The sequence below is a fragment of the Rhododendron vialii genome, chromosome 13a, assembly GCF_030253575.1.
Source record: "Rhododendron vialii isolate Sample 1 chromosome 13a, ASM3025357v1".
NCBI lineage: Eukaryota > Viridiplantae > Streptophyta > Magnoliopsida > Ericales > Ericaceae > Rhododendron > Rhododendron vialii.
In genome coordinates, this window is record NC_080569.1 from 15,884,911 (window position 1) to 15,906,940 (window position 22,030).

General features: G+C 36.9%; 3 protein-coding genes and 1 long non-coding RNA gene across 4 annotated transcripts; 2 read left to right on the forward strand and 2 right to left on the reverse strand.

Moving 5' to 3' along the window:
- Positions 1–1,277: 1,277 nt before the first annotated feature.
- On the reverse strand, positions 1,278–4,064 carry LOC131312989 (uncharacterized). Its single transcript, XR_009196039.1, has 4 exons — positions 3,669–4,064; positions 2,994–3,282; positions 2,524–2,707; positions 1,278–1,551 (listed from the first exon to the last, which is right to left on the reverse strand). It is a non-coding gene; the product is annotated as an uncharacterized LOC131312989 (long non-coding RNA).
- Positions 4,065–11,883: 7,819 nt separating this feature from the next.
- Positions 11,884–13,013, forward strand: LOC131312990 (transcription factor bHLH52-like). The gene is made up of 2 exons (XM_058341029.1): positions 11,884–12,544; positions 12,798–13,013. Exons 1-2 carry the CDS (start codon positions 11,948–11,950, stop codon positions 13,002–13,004), a joined length of 804 nt encoding a protein of 267 aa, XP_058197012.1. The 5' UTR covers positions 11,884–11,947; the 3' UTR covers positions 13,005–13,013.
- A 652-nt stretch (positions 13,014–13,665) lies between these two features.
- On the forward strand, positions 13,666–15,852 carry LOC131312991 (LRR receptor-like serine/threonine-protein kinase GSO1). The gene is made up of 2 exons (XM_058341030.1): positions 13,666–15,013; positions 15,395–15,852. Exons 1-2 carry the CDS (start codon positions 13,750–13,752, stop codon positions 15,736–15,738), a joined length of 1,608 nt encoding a protein of 535 aa, XP_058197013.1. The 5' UTR covers positions 13,666–13,749; the 3' UTR covers positions 15,739–15,852.
- Positions 15,853–18,104: 2,252 nt separating this feature from the next.
- Positions 18,105–21,254, reverse strand: LOC131312992 (uncharacterized). Its single transcript, XM_058341031.1, has 4 exons — positions 19,667–21,254; positions 19,391–19,578; positions 18,887–19,270; positions 18,105–18,802 (listed from the first exon to the last, which is right to left on the reverse strand). The coding sequence occupies exons 1-3, from the start codon at positions 21,124–21,126 to the stop codon at positions 18,981–18,983; spliced, it is 1,938 nt and encodes a 645-aa protein (XP_058197014.1). The 5' UTR covers positions 21,127–21,254; the 3' UTR covers positions 18,105–18,802; positions 18,887–18,980.
- Between the last annotated feature and the right edge of the window lie 776 nt (positions 21,255–22,030).

The following is a 22,030-nucleotide window of genomic DNA, read 5'->3' on the forward strand; positions in this document are numbered from 1 at the left end:
ATTATTCTATGCCCCTGGGACATTGTCACGTGATGCTCCAAATTATTTTGCACGCGCATATGTCTTTCAGTACATAGAATGAGATTAATGCTAGCGTGCATATATCGATCAAAGATCAAGGGGCTGGAAAAAGTTTTAAATCATATTTTTTATCAACTAGCATTGTACCCGTTCGATACACGGAACAATGTATTTTTTTTATCCCGTGCATCGAATAGATACAAACGCTAATGTGTACTATTTGCAACGAAAACGAATTTTGTCACTATTTTTGTCACCTATTACTTGACTAGCGAATGCTCGTGCCTGAAGGCACGGGTCAAACAATGAGCAAAGGGAGCACTGGTATATGCGCAGGACAAATTGAGGTGCAAAAAATATTCAAGCTGGTCAAAAATTTCCAAAATCAACAAATCACCCAACACACATAATAAAAATTAAATAAAGTCAAACTGAATATATATTTGTAAAACTTAACGTAACAAATAAAATGTCATTATGAGATTCTCAATATCTTAACAAAGCTCTTATCATGACGACCCCATTGTTCCTTTGTCAGTCATCGACATTCCTACATAAATAAGATTAAAAATGTGAAGTGATTTATGTATAATCTGGGCATGACAATGAAATAAAAAGGACAACTTATGACACCTACAATCTGTCTAATCATTTATTACCTTTGAAAATATGCAAACATCCTTTTCACCAATCAACTTTTAATACGAAAGTCACAACAAAGACACAATGGTCAAGACACGCAGCCTTTGGAGCAACAATAATAAACGCGTATGAGCGTCCATAATATTGAGAAACATAGTCTGTGAGCATTTGCACCCCATTATCTTGGCAAAACATCACAAATAAAAGGTATTGCTATACTATTTAAATTCTATCTTGGCAAAACATAACAAATAAAGGTATTGCTATATTATTTTAATTCTATACAGTGTGATTTATATCCAGCTTTTAAGTATTTACCTTTAACATTAATTTCTTCAGATTGGATGCGACACATTGTAAGATAAATTTTTCCTTCGTATCCTTTAGCAAGAGCTCCATTGAGCCAATGGAGTCTTTCACGGCCATCTTTACATTATATCTAAGATGCATGCGAATAATTCAACCACTTTGGATGTGTTACATCTAAGTTGTAGTACTCATTATAAAAATGAATACCTGGTTACGGTTTGGACATCTTCTTGTCTGCATTGATTACACACAACCCAACCATACTAATCTTCAACTTGCTTAAAGCATGTATTGCATAAATCAATCCATAGGTGTTCAACATATATTTTTTCGATGCGGCCAATAACGCGATACTATTGTATGCACGAAAAAATTCACAAATTCGAAGTGTAGGTATATAATGAAAAAAAATATTAACCATGAAATCATGTACGGAAAAATCTTACATTGGACAGCATGAACGCAAATTGGTTTATTCGAATTCTCTTGGCATTTGAAATTATTAGTGTCCATGGGAGCGAAAATCCATGAGTGCGATTCCATGCTACCAACTTCTGTGCATTTTTGTCTTCGGCGAACCTAGATTAGCACGTAATTTTTTAGAACAATTAATCAAATAAAATAATACTCATCTCAATTATACATTGTAGAGTATGCATCAACATATTAGTTTGATTCACTCTATATCCAACTTAGTTTGGTTCATGCAACATCCTTTAATCTAGCGAACAAAAAAAAAGTGCAAACTACTATGTGTACCAAACTAACTGCTTAAGTCATTTAGTTTGCCTTTAGGGCACAAAAAAAAAAAGTGCAAACATCTCTAACGCTTCAATTCGTCCCTTTCTCTTTCGGGCACATGAGAAAATGGCTCCATTTAACACTTTTTGATTCTCTATTTGAAGCCGTAGCTTGCTGGCTTTGCTTTGCCCTTGGGTTTGTCAACCAACCTATGGCTATCTTGATGCTCGATCTCTGGAACTAAAGGTATGCTAAGGAAAACCTTGTACAATACAAAATAGAAGGAATGAACAACAGAGCAGAGCAGAGTAGGAAGGGATTTCCCCAGACCAGACTTTGTTTTGTACAGCTGCCTATTAAACAGTATTACTAATAGTTCTCATAGTCTCTAATCTAATCTGAGAACGGAATGAAAAGAAATAAAAAAAGGTGAACGGTCAAACTGCATGCAATTGACAGCCAAAAGAGAGAAGCCAGTTGCGACACACAGACACTGACTATAATCTACCCCGGTGACCAGAGTCATTTCCTTATTTATCCATCACATTGAACGGCACCAGAAGCATTTCCAATGAGATGCATCAGCAACAGTTCAGTGGGAGTAAGGTGATGTTGAAGATGTGTCAACCTATGTTCAGGAATCAGACTCATCTATGACAATTACCATTTCCCTCAACTGATATACCTTGTCCAACCAACATGACTCTCCCTCGAGTTACCAAAAAAAATCCATGCAAATGGAAAGCGATAATGAAAAACAAAATCCATATGAAATCATTTGTTTAGCAGTGAAGGTGGGAGAGTGGTTACCTTTGACCTCGGTGGTTCCTGCTACTCCGGTGAAGGCAAAAAAGAAGAAGAAAAAACTACTCTTTGTCGCTAACATAAACAAATGTCCGGCTGTCTCTATTGAGTCTTTCATGCTATCCAAATTACAATAGTTCAAGATCACCAAATTCGTCTGCCATGCCAATGCGAGACAATATGGCAACTCCTATAATAGGTGACTTCTTTTAGATAAGCATGAGATGGTGACTTCACATATACTTGGTGATATAGAAAATAAATACAGAGATGGTTACAATACCAAAATTACGAAGAAAAATAGCCACATTACAGGTTAGTCATATTTCAATGCCAAACAAACAAAAATAACCAAAAACCAAATGCCAAACAAATTATCGTAATGACCAACAAAGATTGAGTCTCTTAACAGAATCAAAGAGGACCATTTCCAATCAGACAAAACAAAGGCCAAAGATGGGTTCGAGATTGCTTACTTAAAGTCTTTTCATGTCGTCTCAGTTGAGTTTGAAAGAGCATATTTTGGATGTGGAATCTTAAAACCTGTAGAGCAAAAATCAACAACAGTTAATAAGGCAAAAAGGAACAAACTCCATTTGCCAAAAGACATGCTACTTTGATTTTTCAAACAATAACTGTATTGGAGTCAAAAAGAATTAAAGGAAAATAATGCAAGTACTTAATGCCCTGAAAAGAAAAACAATGTTTCTTTTACCTCCAAAAGCACTTTCAGACTCACTCATTTTCATCCAAGTACTTCATGCCCTGAAAGTTATAGTAATGATCGTAAGAACACTAAGTTCCAAATAAAAAGTAGCTTCCTCGAATAGGCATAAACAATAACGCAGCACAAAAATATAAATCACCATTTTGGATGCCCTATTTCTTTCTAAACAATTTCTCATTCTGAGAAAGATTTTTTCTTTTCATCTCTTTCCCTATACCCTATAACACCATTTTGGATGCCCTGTTCCTTTTATATTCCCTACAATTTTTTCCAAAATAACAGGCAGAATATAGAAGATGAGAAGGAATTTGATTTCCCCCAAATTCTCTTTCTTTATCTTTAAAGCCATAAAAAAAAGGTTGCAATAAACACTAATTCAACAATTAGGGTTACAAAATTGGAAAAAAGGGGAGCAACAATATACCTGGACGAATGAGAGAGAGAACCCGAAATCAAAATAGAGAGGGGAGTGGCGGTGGGTATGGGGGAGAGAGACGATTGACAGAGTGATGAAGGGAAAAGAGCGTGTGGACTGGTGGAAGTCATCGGCGGCTTGGCGTTGGTGGGATTCGGAAGACGAAGACGGAGAGGTATTGTTGGTTGTGTGTGTGTGTGTGAGAGAGAGAGAGAGAGAGAAGATGGAGTAGATCGGTTTCCCCAAAGAGAGAGAGAGAGAGACAACGATGTGCTCCATCGGTGGCTGCACTTCCATTTTTTGGAAGGATTCAAATAATATTTCCATAAAAACTGTGCTCTATTCTTGCCCTAATAATGTTAAGTATTTACAAAAATGCCTTTTGTAGGATGAAGGGTAGAGATTTATGTAAGTATGAGGATAAATCTAGAGCGTTGGTTATCTTTTGGATTCAAACACAGCTCTGTTTTATTATATAGATTTCTTATAGTGAATATGCGATATAGGGATTCTCTACATGTCAATATTTTGTACTCATCAAACACTAATATATATTCCCTCCGTCCCAATTTAAGCATCTACTACGGTTCTGCGTGATATTTCCAATGACTTATATCTCTCAACAAATATTATGTTTTATAGTTTTAAAATCATTGTCTTATAGAAATAATTGAGATCTATTAAATAAGATTTATATTGCATATTTTTAACAATATATATTGAGAGATATAGGCAATTAAAAATGGCATGCAAAATGGTAATGGTCTGGACACTTAAATTAAGACAGAGTGGGTACATACTATCGATCGGTGTTCATAACACCACAACCCTCTCTCTATCCAAGAAAAGGAGAGTGCGTGTGAGACAGAGAGATAGGGGGAAGGACGAGAAAGAGGCTTGAAGTTTTATGAACACCAATATATAGTATGTATGTAGTGGTTTTCATGCAAGTATATATGAGAGTTTGCGGTGCCAATATAATACAAGTTTATGAAATATGCTCTATGCCATGATTTATATAGAAATTGTTTGTGGTCCACTGCAATCCAAAATTCCAATATGTAGATTTCTGGCATCATTTATGAGTTTTTGTGGTTGTAAATAAAAGAGGACCTTCAATTATACTCCAAAGTTGCTTTTTTAATTGTGAAACAATAATGCTGGAGATACATCAATTTGTCATGACAACCTAACCACACCCCTCTCACATACTGTAACGCCCCGACTTTCCGGAAGCAATATAAAATAAAATCTTAGAAAAATTTGCTAAATAAATATAATTTTTCAAAATAAAGTTTAGCTATTACAGTCACAAGATAAATTCACTGATTCAAAATACATTAACTTCAGAGCTGACTCTAGGCTTGATACAAATCAGAAGCACACTCGATCTTCGTTCCTGATATTCTTTCCGTGTCGAACTGCACCATCTTTGAATCATCTCCAGTGAATCCTGCGCCCTCTGGCAAATTGATTGCCGAAGCAAACGATTTGCCAAGATACAGACGTATCCGTGAGTGATAAATCACCCAGTAGAATAATCCAATCCAACCACCCCTCTTACTTTACAGCTAACAAGCAACAAGATAATAATAATGCGAAAGAGCAAAATCAGGATTTACAAACACCAATTTGTTACTATTCATTATCCTAATGTGAAATCTAAGATCTCTCCGCGAGATCTTTCCTCCCCAACCGCTAGCCATGCTCGGTCCCATGAGATCACTTCCCTTTGCTGTCGCAGATATACCTAAGTTATGTACTGAGTATGCATCCCAATAACTACAACAATGAGAAAGCTTATCATGCCTGAATCACGACTAGGGTTCGCTTATCTTATGTACCACTTCACAAACCACATCACAATCACCACTGGACACCCGCCAGTATTAATTCATCACTGGACACCCGCCAGTTTCAATCTCATCACAAATCTCATCACAATCACAAAATCCGCCTGCAGGCAATCTAAAAATAAATCTTTCCAATTCATCCATTACTTGGCATCGTTTAGGTGAATTCTATTCGCATACCACCCCATGTCTCTAGGGTCCAATCTAGCATTCAAATCAAGTATCGGTGCAATATACAATTAAATCAAATATTAATTAAAACAAATAATAAGCAATGCAATCACACAACTTTTTATGAATGGACCGTTGCCCTTAATCTCGTATGGCTAAGATGATAATAAGAACTTTTTAAAAGAATTTAAAAAAAAAAATTCTTCTAGGCTCTCATTAATTATTTCTAAGTAATTAGATTGATTAAAACTAATTAAATACATTAATTAGATAAAAAAATATTAGAATAATTAACATGACCTTAATAAGAGTCCTAAAGGTCCTATGCAACCAGTTGAGTGTCAAAAGTTGGGTTTGGAGGGTCGCGGGATTATTTTAAATATAGACGTTAAATAAAGTGGTCAAAAGTGAAGTAAATAGATAATAAATAGTTTACTAATTAAAATATGTTGAGATTAACAAAGTTTCATCTTCGGAATGTAAGGAGTCTAAATAAAATTACTCGGGCATTAATAATATGGTTTATAAGGTCGTAAATTAATTTTGATTGGAAACACTATAGAAATAACAATAAATAGTAAATTAAATAAAAAAATATGAATTTAACAAGATATCATCTTTGAGATGCAAGGAGTCCAGAAAAAATTAGTTTGGGTATTAAAACGTTGTTTAGAAGGTTGCAAAGATTTTTCGTTAGTAAACTTTGATGGATAACTAATAAATAATTTAATAAATAGATAATTAAATAAAAAAAATATGATCTTAACAAGTTATGATATTTGGAGTGTGAAAAGTCTAGGAAAAATAGTCTGGATGTCAAAAATGGTGTTCGGGAGGTCGCGAATTTGTTTCGAAACATTTAAAACCAACTCAATCTACCAGATAAATTAAACTGATATAATTAATACGTTTTATACTACGATGATATTATATTGTAAGAAAATAATATTAAGTTAGTAGTTTTTCATAATATTAATATCAGAAAGATTGTAAAATAAATATCACATAGGTCATCTTCTTCATACATAATTACAAATAAGATGTCTGGCTCAAAAATAATATCAAATTGGTGAATACAACAGAAAGCGCGCGGCAAACTGTATTTTTTTCGTTCGGGACATAGGGTTAAGCATATAAACACTTAATATACTTGGAGAAGAGGTTGAATAGGATTATAGTACCTTGAATCGGATCGAATTGATTTAAAAACGAATCTTGAATTTTGGGGAAGAAGATTTCGGATTCTTTGATCGGGAGACTTTGGAATCGGATTGAGGCTTATTTGGGGATGCTCTGGGTTGTAGGAGGTGATCGAGATGGTTGAATTGAGTTTCGGTTGGGCGTAGATATGAAACCCACTTTTCTCTCTCTTTCTTTCTCTCTCTAAAACTCCATTGATTGGAGCTTGGGTTTCTTCTGTTTTTCTCTTCTTTTCTGGTCGGAGGAATGTGGAAAATATCGTGGTATTTTCGTGGGTCAATGGGGTGGGGTATTTATAGGAGAATTTTGGTGGAAGAGGATAAAAGTGAATTTAATGAGGTTGGGTTCATAGGATTTGGAATGGACGAATTTGGCTTGATTTGAGGGTTAGGGAGGAAGTAGAGACTGAGTAGGAGACGGAGAGATGGAAGGAGTTTGAGGTGAGGGAGGAGAAGGAGTCTGCATGTACGCATGCGTGCGTAGGAAAATTTTAAAAGAATGCATGTATATATTGCATGCATAATTGTATTTAAAAAAAAGGAAATTGCATTAAGGAAAATAATTCTAATAATATTATATTTAGAAAAAAAAAATTGGGTCAAAAATCCGGGTCGTTACACATACATATGCATGTGGGTCTCATTCCACATGCATGTATGTGAGAGAGGTGTGATTAGGGTGTGACAAATTGATGTATTCCTAATAAAAAAATACTTGAACATTTATGAATATTAGTACGTAGCTTTATTGATAACTTATTGTGCTTATATTTACTTTTTGTAATAGTCAAAAAATCTATATGAGTAGATATGGACCCGGTTATGATTTTTAATGGCCATGGATATGAGGGCTTATATAGTAGTATTAATTAGCCACAATAAATATTCCATATGGAAAATTATTTATGAGATCATTTGGACTATATATGTTGCCTTTTTTTATTCTAAATATGAGAATTTATGGTGTGAAATATAGATTCATAAACTTATATCGTAGACCGTAGAGTTCATGAATTCTCTTTTACTCATGTGGCTAATTGCATGAATTTTTGTGGTTGAGTAATATTTTATTAGGGTAACCTGTTAATTAATTGGTTCATCAACCGGTCACCTTTTGATGATGTGGCGTAATCTGGACCCTATATTGGGTCCAAATGGTGTGTTCTTTTTTTGAGGTGAGTACTGGAGATTTTTTCACATCTTAATTAACTCACCCTGTTGGGTTCTCTTCCTTCATTTGATGCCTTGTGCTCATTTTTCCTTTAATCTTTGGACTTTTGGGTAAGTAATCTTTGTACTTTACAGTTAAAGAGTAATAATTTTGTTTTTTTGATTGTCCGAAAAAAAGTATATACTGATTTTGGTTTTTGTTTGCGAATATTGATGAGATGTGGATTCCGACACCCATGATAGATCGAGTAGCAAGCTACCCGTATGCCACTGTAACAAAGTACTTAGGCCGCGTTCCAGAACACTTTCTTAAAAAATAAGTACTTATTTCACATTTTCAAACTCAAAAATAATGTAAATGAAAAATAAATTTTCAATTTTTTTTTGTTTGCACCGTATTAAAGATCTCAATGAAATCTATCAAATAAGATTCATATTGATAGAAAATTTATTTACGTAAGCACATAATTTTTGAGTTTGAAATTGATTTATTAAAAAACAAGTACTTATTTCCCTTTCGGGAACGGGGCCTTAATTATTTACCTTTTGGTCCTGAAGTACTAGTAATTAATTAATTACTCCATGCATGTAATTCAAGGACTTCATGCAGTAGGGCTGTCCACCAAACCGACCCACCCGACCCGACCCGAAAATACATGCAACGGACGGATCTGATTACTCTGTCAGGTCGGGGTCGGGCCTGTTTAGTCAGATTTCGTGACATGTCGGTCGGGTGTCGGGTGCACCATATAATTCCTCGGGTGACCCGATCCGACCGAGAAATCGTGTATAAAAGGAAAAAAAAGCCCTAGATCTATTACAGTAATTACTCTGTTACTCCTCCTATCTCCTCCCTTCCACTCCTCGTTTTCTCTCTCTCCCACAGCCCCCAAATTCCCACCGGCCACCACCACCAGTCCACCGCCGCTCCTCTTTCTGCCGATCGACCCACCGGCCACCGTGGTACATCTCTCCTCTCTCTTTCTCTCAATCGATCTTGAACTCTCCCGTCCATCTCTCTCTCCCTCTCTCTCCCGTTCTTCTCTCTCACTCTCCCTCCCTCTGTAGGAATGCTAAGGTTTCAGAGTTGAAAGCAGTATCTGTTACGGAAGCCATGGAAAATCTTTGGTTTGTGACCTTGTTTTCAAGGAATCAAAAGAAACCATTGACAAGCTGTATTATGTAATCAGTGAACAATTTCTGGTTCATATGTAATCAGTGAACGATTTCTGTTCAAATCTAATCTCATCTCTCTCTCTCTCTCTTCTTCGATCTGTTTATTTGCAGCCAGTTCCAAACCCAACCGAACCCGACAAATTTAATCCGAGTGCATTTCGGTCGGAGCCCGACGAGAGTTTCGGTCGGGCTCGGGTGGACATTTTGGTAATCCGAAAAAAATCGGGTCGGATTGGGCCCGACCCGACCCGACCCCGAACAAATCCGACCCGGGGACAGCCCTACTTCATGGGGCTAAAGCTTTACTGTATTTATTTTTTAACAAACAAACAAAATAGGAAGGCGAACGAAGGGATATTACCGGGTCAAACCCCAAAAAATGAAGGGGCGTCATCGATCGATCGAGTGAAACAACACGTTGACGGTGATCCGTAAAGCCTCCGCCACTAACGTCGAAACTTTCTCTCTCAAAGGGATAACGCGCATAAACCGTTTACTTAATTATGACCCATGTGCCTAAACTACTACTAACAAAAGTAACCGCCAAGGCACATATATTCTTAATTACCAGGACATTATTACTCCACTTTCTATATTAATTCACTCAAATAACTAACACCTACCCTTTTTTTTTTTTTTTTTCTTTCCTTTTTCCTTTTTCCTTTTTTACAATATTAACTCTGGGTTTATACTATAGAATCTGTGGGGTGGGATGGGGTGGGGTTAAATAAGTTCAGAAACAAAGTAGTAATTAAGTCTGGTAAACTTTGATTAGCACTTTCCGTAAAATTAAGTAATATCAAAAGTAGAATATTGTTATACTCATACATATTAGTGATATATCACTTTTTTTTTATTAACATAGAGCGTGAAAACAAGCGTTCATGAAAATATGTGAAATTAGCATCTATATAAATAAAATAAAATAAAATGGATCATAAGATGTGAACCTCATGATCATGTAACACCAAAGTCACTTTCCTTTGTTTTTTGGAGTGTCTGCATCAATTTTTGGAGTGCCAATATCATTTCCCTTTAAGAAAATCCACTAACTATCACATTTTTAATAAAGAGTTATAGACCATGGTTGTTGGATTAATTGCGATATCTCAATGTCTTTCAATGGACTGAACGGTCCACCATCTTATCTATATAGTGCATATCAATGCCACATGAATGGCCTCTTGTAATGATCCTTTCAATCTATCTTCGAGCCCAAGTGTGCAAAATATGAATGAATCAAATCAGATTAATTAATATATCTAACTACTTTCATAAATGAGCTGAAACGAGAATTTAACTTTTTTGGAATTTTAGAAGCCCCGACTATTCAATCCACTTAAAAGGAGTACTTAAGAAAGCCCAATCCGATACTACTCCAGTAATGTTGTGTACAAGTAAGACAAAACTTATCTACGTACACTGGAGAGTGTAGCTGCTTAGGTTTAATACATGGAGTGGACTAAAACCAGAATATAAAATAAAATTAGGAATAATGTTGGCCTGGGAATCCAAGAAAAATGTCGCACATTACTTGTTCTGAATTTGTCCTTTTTCCTATCTTTTTTTGTTGGCATCTTTGGCCCTGTTTGATAACCACATATATATATTAGCTTTTGGGATTGGATTATCAATTCCATGGGACTATTAATACTGTGTTTGGTAATCCAAAATGAGTTGAAATTATTAGTCCTTAGTACTAGCAAAGTGGGTATTAGGGGGTATTTACATTAATACCCTGGGAGAGGTGGTATTAATAGTCCAGTCCCAACCAATTCTCATTACCAATTCCTTCTATTAATCCAATCCAATCCTATCATCCAATCTCAAACAAACAGGATATTAATAATTTCATCATCCAATCCCATCTCAAACAAACATATTCATTACTAATCCCTTCTCATTACCAATCTTAATCATAATTCCATCTCCGTACGAATCTCATTCATTTATCACTGTTATCAAACGAGGCCTTTGTTCCTTACATATCCGTATAATTTTTTTTTGACCTAGAGAGTAAAGCAAAAAAAAAACCAAAAAAACAAAGAGAAATTAAAAAGGAAAGGTAACGGTTGTTAATTAATTTGCGAGTTAAGATATTGTAGTAAACTATAAAAATCAGCCGCCACTGGCCATATCAAAGGACCATGTAACCGAACGTAGCCTAAAAAATGTAACATTATAAACCCTAAACACAATATAAGTATTCCACGTGTCCTCCTAATTATTAGGAGTTTGTTACTCCATCTATCCATAGCTTTATCACACCTCATTCCTCTCATCTCAGTAATAACTCCTATCTCTCTCTCTCTCTCTCTCTCTCTCTCTCTCTCTCTCTCTCTCTCTCTCTCTCTCTCTCTCTCTCTTATTTCTAGTAGTGTTAGTTTGTATAGTTTGATAAGGTTTTTAACTTGAGGTCCACTGTCATTCAAACAAACAAAAAGGACAGTAGTATCTATCAATTCCAACAGGTATATATCTCTCTCGGACCCCTCTATCTCTCATGTTTAACTAACTAACTGCTCGATCAATCTCTACTACTACTTGTGACATGATTTGATAAAAGAAGTTTTACTGTTGTAAATTTTGTAGGATTACTTTTACTCCCATGGCTCTTAGCGTTTACAATTCCAACTGGGCCCCGCTAGAACAACATCTCAATTTCCCTCCAGAGATAACAAATGCTGCCTTCCAACCACAAGCACTACCAGAGCTAGACATGGAGCTTCTTGCCTTCCAAAATCATTTATTTTACCCAGACTACCCTTGCAGTACTTCCATTGATCCACTCTTTCATCACCCCGCCAATTCTGACTTAAATATCCTTCCCTGCTCAGCCTTACCACCACCACCGCCGCCACCACTTGACAACTCCATTCCTCCTCAACCATTCCAATACTCGTACCAGTACCCCAAGCGCCAAAAGTGTTACGAAGACGAGTACTACAACTACTGCTACTATCCGGAGGAGGAATTAATGCCGAGCTTGAAGCCTGATGGCTTCGTTGCGAATCCACCTCTGCTGATACCAAAATTCTCGTTGCCGGAGATTTATGGCCGGGTAGTGCCAGCTTTCGATTACGGGGGGTGTGGTGATCAGGAGGCTAGTGGTGGTGGAGGAAGAGGGAGCTTGTCGGCGCAGAGTATAGCCGCGAGGCAGAGGAGGAGGAAGATAACAGAGAAGACACAAGAGCTGGGGAAGCTTATTCCTGGTGGACACAAGTTGAACACTGCTGAGATGTTTCATGCTGCTTCCAAGTATATCAAGTGCTTGCAAGCCCAAGTTGGCATTTTGGAATTCACGGGGTCCGCTCAGGTCACTCTCTTCCCTTCAAAATAGTAGTACGTAGTAGCTACTAACAATAGATAAGTAAAATATATGTTGATACGACTTCGATGTATAATCGGATATATATATATATATATATATATATATATATATATATATATATAATAGTATGTCATTATGTTAAACTGATTCATAATATTGTTATGGTAAAAATTAACTACTACGACTGTAGTAGTAATTAGGCTTATATATGCATGCGTGTATTAATGTGGATGTGCAGGAAAATCATGAAGAATCACTTCTGCATACTCGAGAACTCCAAGCACTTGCATCATCTCCAAGCATTCAAGAAAAGTTGTACTCATCAGACAAGTGTTTGGTTCCCAAACAATTCGTCGACGTAACGCTTCCAAATTACCATGATCTCCAATCCAACGCTTTGATCTCAACCGAGCTTCATCAGTTAATGCGAACTAGTAGTGGCTGAAATAAAAGAAATGCAGTTGAATTTATTTATTTTGTTTTCCTCCTTTTCTAGCTTTTTTTGTTGTATTCTTTTTCTTTTTCTTTTTCTTTTTTTTTAGTTCAAGGGAGCTGTTTATGTATCCCAATATTTTCCTTGTAAATTTCTCTTTCAAGGAATGGGATTGGTTACCATTTTTGACACTGAGGAATCTAGATTTCCTAAACCCCAATATAATTTTAGCGCAAAAGGGCTTGTAGCCCAATGTCATTTCATCACCTCTCCACATGAAAGGTGAGGGTTCGATTCTTGAGCAAGAGTGATTGATGTGATGATGGATACTTGATGTTCTTTGGGATTACCCCACTCCTATGTCACTTAGCAGCACCTCTTCTTTATTCCTTTTGAAATAAGCTAGACATTCATCAAGTGACAAGAAAAAAAAAATTTAGCTGTGAAGTTGGAGAAAACATAGCTCGAAGAATATTGAGTGGAAATTATTCAATTCCTTACTACTACTAAAACAGAAAAACAGTGGGTAGTTATTTAAAAAGAAAAAGAAAAGAAATTGGCACAATGTAAACCGAAATTTTAGGCCGATAATAGAGAATTCTTCAACTGCATAACTGAAGGCTTCACAGACCATTTTTTGTTTCGTCATCACAAACCATTTTTTTTTTTTTTTTTTATCCGCCACAAACCATGTTGTTTGGACATCAAAAAATCCAACTACTTCGCTGAAACCAGAAACCTTCACAAACTTCTCTCTATGGCCTCCTCCTCCTCCATTTCTGCAATCTCTCTCCTCTTCTTCACCCTCCTCTCTCTCTCCTGTCCCCTCCTGACCCTCTCTGCCTCAGTCATCGAAGATCTCAACAACTTACACCCACCACCAGACTTCAACACCACAGTCTCGAACAACTGTAAAACCAACCCTTCTCTCAGATACTGCATCAACTTCACCCCATTATCCCTCCCAGAAATCTTCAAATTCACCATTGTTGCAAGCCACTTATGCAGCGAGTCGAAAAATCCCAACTGCATCGATTCTTTCCCCAAAATCAACCTTCAAAATCGACCCAAAATCGCCCCGCTTTACTTGTCTTTCGACTTCTTTTGGAAATACTGTCCCTTGACAGTTTCCTCCATTGATCTTTCCAATAACTCTTTGAAGGGTAATTTCCCATCTGATATTTTCTACTGCTCACAAATCCAGTCTCTTGATTTGAGCCAAAATCATTTTTCGGGGGAAATCCCGATACAGAACTTCTCTGTTTTCACTAACCTCACGTTTCTTAATCTCTCGTACAATTCCTTTTTGGAGAGTGAAATTTCGGACTCTGACCAGTTATTCAAACGGTTTAATTCTTCGAGTTTTATGCAGTCCGGCATAATCCCAGATAAAGAAAAGTCCAAAATCAAGGCTCTACTGTTCCTAATTGTTTTTCCAATTTTTGTACTTTTACTTGTGATTTTCCACTGGTGGATTTGCTTTTCCCGGCCAGATTTTCTACCTAAACTCCTTAGAAGAAAGCACAAGTTCACCCCATCAATGCTAAAGGCCGCGACCAATGGATTTTCGAAGAAGAATCTGGTGGCGAAAAGCGAGGGTATTCGTATATACAAAGGGGTGTTGAGAGATGGAACTGAAATCAGAATTGAGACTTACTTGGATAACAACAAAATTTCAAGAGAAAAGAGAAGAGATTTTGTTGTAGAATGTAAGGTTCTTGTTAAATTATGTCACAAGAATTTGGTTCAAGTATTGGGTTGGTGTGATAATAGGAGATTAAGGGCTATAGTTACTGAATGGATCGAAGGAGAGAGTGTGAAAATGTGGGTATCAAGAGTAGACCCCCCATGGAAGCATAGAGTGAAGGTTTTGATGAGAGTAGTGGAAGGGATGAGGTATTTGCAAGAGGAATGGCCTGAAGTTGGATACGAGTTGAAGAGTAGTAATATTTTGTTAGGCGAGGAGCGAGAGCCGTTGATTTCGAGATTCCGAGTTGAAGATCAGAGCAGCTGCAGCAAGAGTCTGTCAAACTCTCGTCTGTTGTGGTCATTTTTATTCTGCAAATGCCGAGTTTGAATCTTAGTTTCGTGAAAGAGAGAGGAAAATGAAAATAACAGAAGTTACTTGTACTACTTATTTCTCTCTTCCTATCTCACCATTGTGAGAGATGTAGCCAAATCCATTCTCTTCCTTTCTCATGATCAGACCCACCAAAAGTATAAATTCGCCGTTTTATTAAGGAAATAGTATATAGGACAACATTTGTATTACTAGAGCAGGATTGGGAATTATAGGATGTTGTCTCTCTCTGCCAAACTTTGTTTGGCATTGCCACATTTGATACTAACCACTTTATTTACTTTTAGATCTCATTTCAAATATCTTGCATTCTCTGTTGCAGAAGTCTACAAGTTTGGAGTCTTGCTCTTGGAGATGGTAACAAACAGAAGCCCTCGACAAGGATTTGAAAGGGGAGAAGCCGGTTTTGTCGAGTGGGTGAGAATGCATTATCCCGATAACCTGATCGATGAGAAAAGGAAGGCAGGCACGCTAGATCAAGCTACTCAGGTGATAGAACTAGGGTTAATGTGCACCGATCTGTCAAGAGGAATGCAGCCGAGCCTGGATCAGATGCTTGACAATCTAACTGCAATCTATAACTCAATTCTGGCTTCGGCCTCTCCATACCGGAAGAGGGTGCACGGAGATAGAGCAACTGGACCCCTTCACGTCCAATCAGGATGAAGCTGTACCGTCACAAATACTGTACGATACATGCAAATATTTTTGTATGCATTTTAATTTCTTATGCATGTACTCAATGAATCTGCATATTAATTAGTAGTGTCAACTTTACTATGGACCAATACTCTTTAGAGCATCTCCAATCCTACAACCTCCCTTCCTCTATTTTGGAGGATCAAAATATTATTTTATATTAAAAAAGTGATTTTGAAGAATTTTACTATTCCTATTATCTCCAATCCATACATCTCTATCTTTACCTCTATTTTGAATTTATTGTTGCTGGTAGTTGAGGAATGAGGACCAGCCATGTCCATATTTATTGTTGATAGTTGAGAACCAAACTCAGCCTCTCCAACCCAATATACTCTATTTTTGCTTCCATTCCTCCATAAATTTTTGATCCTCCAAATATGGAGGATCAAAACCAATCCTCCAAAATGGACGCAAATATAGAGGATGGATTGGATTGATTAATTCCTCCAAAATGGAGGAATGGGGAGAGATTTGGAGATATAGAATATGGGTCGGAAATGCTCTAATGATAGAAAACTACTGTTTCAATAGAAGATTTTGGCAATGACTTTAATAAGAAAATCTTCAAGAATTTGCCAAAAATACCTTTAGTTTGTATTGTAAGAAAGGTATCAGCAACTTCAGTTTGTCTAGTGCAGTTCTTCATACCACTCAAGTGAGGAACTAAATAACAGGCTTTATCCTGTCGCAGGAATCTTGAGGTGAATGAAAATGAGATTCCGAGTGCTCTTGATCTGTTGTTAGAACAGATGAAATGAAACTCATTGAACAAAACTTTTCAAGTGTGAACTTAGCATCGCTTTGAAACACAGCCAAACAGTTGCATTCAAAAGAATGAGAGGCAGAATAAAGCTTGGGAGTGAACTACAGATATGGCTGACAAGCTTGATAGTGTACAAATCCGAACAACAAAACGATAGAAAATACAACCTCACTGTTCAACAGCGATAAAATTTTGTGGCGTGTCAGAATGCCATTCCTAATTTTCATGGTTGTTTAAGTTACACAACTAACGACAAAAGAATACAAATGTTACACAAAAATAAAAAAGAACCTACATAACCATCTAAAAGGAGAACTGATTTGAGTTTGCATGGACATTCCTCACCTGATGATGCCCGGTCTATTGGTTTGCACTTTAGGTCTAGTCCGATTTACCCTCTTTGGCAGATCAGGAGTTAATGCATATAACTTCACTTGAAATAATTCCTCAGGAAATCCCTTCTGATCCTGAATAGAAAATAACATGATACAAAGTAAAGAGATACACAAGGTATTTTAGACAAGTAACCGTGGAGCCGATGAAAAGTAGCCAATGGATGTTTAGAAACGACTATAGCAAAAACTGGCAACCCTCCGATTAAACTAAGAAGCCTCTACTGGCCTTCCATATCCACGTCTGACTCATGGATGGCCCAAAGAGGAGTTGGTTGTGATGTGAGATGTGATCAGTGGTCTTGTGAAGGGGTGGGTACTGAGAAAGGTGGGTTAAAGATGGAGATAAGTTGAGAATCAGTGAGAAATATATACATTTGGCGTGGTTGAGAAATGTGGGGTTTGCGAATCAACAATTACTCCAATGTGATCATTACAATCCATTTGAACTCGAGTAGCATCCAAGTGAATTTCAATCTTTAGTGTCTACTTTTACTAGGAAGTGTTTGTCAGATAGTCGAAACCTAAATAGGAAATGGGCTAATAAAACCCTTTTTTTAACAGTCCACTTTGCAAAGCATGCACAAATTAAAGCTTTGAGCTTACCTTTGATTTGTAAATATGCAATCCACAACGATCAAAGAGCTTCTTGAAGTACAAGTCTGACCTGGTAATGCTTCGGTCTTCTTTATCCAATACAAATCCTAAACATCACGTGACAAGCAGTTTAGCAAATAGCCAACTTTTCAAAACTTTCAATTACCACACCATACAAGCAAGGTTAGGCCCAACTGAAAAATGAATAGGCCATTTTTTATACTAAAAGGATACTCCATGTCACAAAGAGTTAATTGACCTTAGAAGTCCAAGGATAAGTAAGATAACAAGGAATGAGATATTATTTAGGTTAATAGTGGGAGACTTAGGGCTTGTTTGATAACCTAAATTCAGCACTTAAAACTGAATTAATTAAGTAATAAGTGATTCAATAGGTTTGATAACGACATTATACATTGCTTAACAAATTAAGTGCTACTTAAAATGTAGGCTAAAAAGTTGAAAAAAATTAAGTAGCTTTGAGCTACTTAATTCTGGTTGAATTCTTGTGTACTTGCATTTAATCATCATACCACCACCACCACCACTACCATCACCACCACTCCACCACCACCATAGTTGTCAAATCGTGAACCAAATCGAGAATCGAAAAGGCCCAGTAGCGAATCGTGAATCGAATCGGATCGTGAATCGCTTCGATTCGGTCATGATTTTAAAAATGCATACAAAATGTATATTTCATGTTTGAATCAATAAAGATAGTGTTTCAAAAGATAAATAGATGAACACGTGGTCTAAATAGGCAAGACACTTGCTTTTATTGCAAGAGATGTGGGTGAATCCCTCCGTGGTCTATATTTCTACATAAATGGCAATAAAAAGTTCAAAAACCAATATAGTTATGCCATACATGCAATTATAATCAACACAAGATGTCAAGATCCACAAGTTTCAAGATTTCAAATACCTAATAGCATAACGTAAGCCCTAGCAAATAACGATAGTACTTGCAACTTGCAAGTTGCATCAAAAAAGAACATTCAAAGTTTCAAACACAATTTAACTAGTAAATAAGTTCTAAGATAGTTTTGATTGATCATTCCTCAATCATCTTCAAGGTCAAGTTCCTCCACATCATCATCATCATCATCCGCCATAATCGCTTCATCAAACTCTTCTTCCTCTTCTTCCTCTTCTTCTCCCTCGAGTTCAATGACTTCATTGTCATCAAGCACTTCAATTTCATCTTCATCATCCAACTCACTTGCTTTCTTTTTTCCCTTTTTTCGGCCATAAGCATTCAAGTTCCTAAGCCCTACATTTAAAGTAGTTCTTTAAGTAAAATTGTACTCATATAAACTAGAAGTTCATAATAATATAATAGAGATCTTAATTATACCTCTCTTTCTTTTTTTCCCAACCATTCCATTATCTTTAAAGCACTCTTCAATGTCCATCCATGAATGATCTACGGGTAGTACTGGACCTTCTTTTTAAGTGATCCATTCATCGTCGGACTCCATATCAGATAAACAAATTGGATCATATGTATCACCCCTCTCTTGCCTCTTCTCTTGCCTCAACTCAAGTTGAATGTTGTATTTTACAAACACCAATGCATTCATCCTTTGAGTTTCCAAACGGTTCCTCCTTTTTGAGTGTACAATAACAAATATGCTCCAATTTCTTTCACATCCAGTTGCACTACAAGTGCTGCTTAGCACTCTTATTGCTAACCTTTGGAGCTCCTTGCACTGTTCTCCAAAACTCTCCCACCATAATGCTATGATATATTTTCATTAAAAATAACTTATTAGAGTACAATTCATAATCATTTGAAATGAAAATATAGATGTAACTTGTAAGTAAGTAACTCAATAAGTATTAAAACTTTAAAATTTACCGGGTTGCTTCTTATCTCTTGTCAACTTGGCCATGTCCATACCAAACATACCCTCGGCATTTTTGAACTTCTCTAGTTGCTCATCAATGATAATCCTTGTGTCCATATCCGGGTACATCCTCTCAATGGTGGTGTACAAGCCCTTTCTAACTTCTCTATCGGCTTTAAATGTTTCACTATATTGAAACCTACAATAATGACCAAACCAACAAGCGAGAACTCTTCAATAAAAAAGCAAAAATATACATGAAACAAAAGTAAAAATGAATAACTTACTTGGGATTGAGGTAGTAAGCCGCCGCATGAAGGGGTCTATGGAGTTGATAATCCCATCTCGTATCAATGACATTCCATATTTTCTCATACCTTCTCTTTTGTTCCCCCAAGTTTTTGGCGATTTGTTCTTTCGCCCTATCCATAGCCTCATAAATGTACCCCATGGCCGGCTTGTTATCACCGTCCACAAGCCTCAATACTTTAACCAAAGGCAAAACACACTTCATGCAAAATTTGATTCCTTTCCAAAATGTATGATCATCTAAAATTATGCTTTCCACTTTATTCCCCACCGCACTTTTACCATAAGAGCTTGTAGCCCACTCCACCGATGCAAACATAGCTCTAATTTGAATCTTTAAGTCATCAAATCTTTTCAAGGTGAGATAAGAGGGAGCAAATCTAGTAATTGCCGGTCGTGCCAATTCCATCTTTTTTGTGTATTTTCTAAACATGTCAAGTACCCATTGATGCCTATAGACGAACACAGTGACTTCCTTTGCTTTTGCTAAGGTATCCTTAAAGACTGCAAACTCGCCAATGTCACTAAGCATCAAATCAAGGCAATGAGCGGCACAAGGGTTCCAAAACAAATTAGGCCTTTTCTCCATTAGCAATTGCCCGGCGCTTACATAAGCCGATGCACTATCGATCACCACTTGGACTATATGCTCTTCTCCAATTTCTTTCACCAGGTCATCAAGCAAGTCACACAAATTATCCGCATTCTTGATAATGCCGGATGTGTCAATAGATTTGAGGAAAACGGTACCCCGTGGACTATTGACAAGAAAATTTGTAATGCTTCTATACTTTCCATCGCTCCACGCATCGGACATTAGGGTACAACCCGTTTTCTTCCATTCTTTTTTATACACCTCTAATCCCTCTCTCACAAGATCCACCTCCTTTTTCAAGTATGACACCCTAGCCTCATGATAAGTAGGGGGTTTTAACCCTCTCCCATATTCACCAATTGAAGCTACCAATCTCTTAAATGTAGGGCATTTAACACAATTGAAAGCTATGGCGTTCTTGTAGAAAAACCGACAAATATCTCTAATCACGGGTTCCCTCTTCTTTACCATTTCATTCAAAGTAAGTTGTTTCTCTTTCTTCTTGCCTTTGGTAACATAAGCATCCACCGTCCCCTTACTTTTGGAATTAACTCCCACATCTTCCTCATCATCAAAACATTCCAACTTCGCGGCTTTTTTTTTGTTCTTCCCTTTTAGATACTCAAGGAAAAAATCTTTAACTTCCTCGGAAACTTGAGGACATTCGCATACCTCGTTGTGAGTTCCCGCCAAGTGATTTTTCATGCGAATGACCCCACCCCAAAAAGCTTGACCACAATAATTGCACATTAAATGCATTCGATTGTCCTCACTAACCCAAGCATAATGTTCCCATGTAGGGTCTTGAACATTGCTAGGTTTGCCCCCTTTCTTTTTTGCCATATTGTCTAAGTCACAAAGTAAAACTCAAATTTAATAATACCAAAACAATAAAATACTGTCAAAAGCATTAATGGTGACTAGTTTACAAGTGCCATATCTTTATGAGTGTGTAAAATACTCTATAAAGTGTATAGTGGAATCAGTCACAAAGAAAGTAAAAAAACTGTAAAAAAACGTGTCTTGAAAGTAGACAAAAGGCGGCATATTAAATTTGGTGGTCCAACTGTCCAAGTGCAACACATATAATACTCTATATTCTATAAAGTGTATCACTGTATAAGGGTGGAATCAGTCAAAAGAAAGTAAAAAACATGTCTTGAAAGTGGACAAAACTCAAAAGGCATATAAGCATATTAAATATGGTGGTCCAGCCATCCTGCATTCCAGCTATTTCAACTACAAAACCCACGCATATACTCCTCTTTTTACCCATAAAAAACAGAGGCGAGAGAGAGAGGGAGAGGGAGAGAGAGAGAGAGAGAGAGAGAGAGAGAGAGAGAAACCTGTTCGACTACAGTGAACAGTCAATACGCAATGAACAGGTTCGTTCGAATCCTAATCATCCAAGAACCGAAGCAAATAGCAGATCCACGGTGAAGATTGGAGAGCAGATGAAGGTCGAAATCAAGATTGGAGAGCAGATCAACAATGAAAAACGCAGGTCAGCATCTTTCGAAAACCTAGATGATGGAATAAGGTTGGACCCAGTTCAAATTAGTTGCCGTCGAGTGTTTTTAAGTGAGTTTCGACCCACTTTGTGCGAAGAATGCGAAGAAATCATGGAAAATCCCCCCAAAAATATGTTTTTTGACTTTTGGGCCCGTCGTACGCGAATCGTATGTATCGTACGATTCATCGATTCTTGAATCGATTCGATCGATTCCGTTCACGATTCTTACCATTT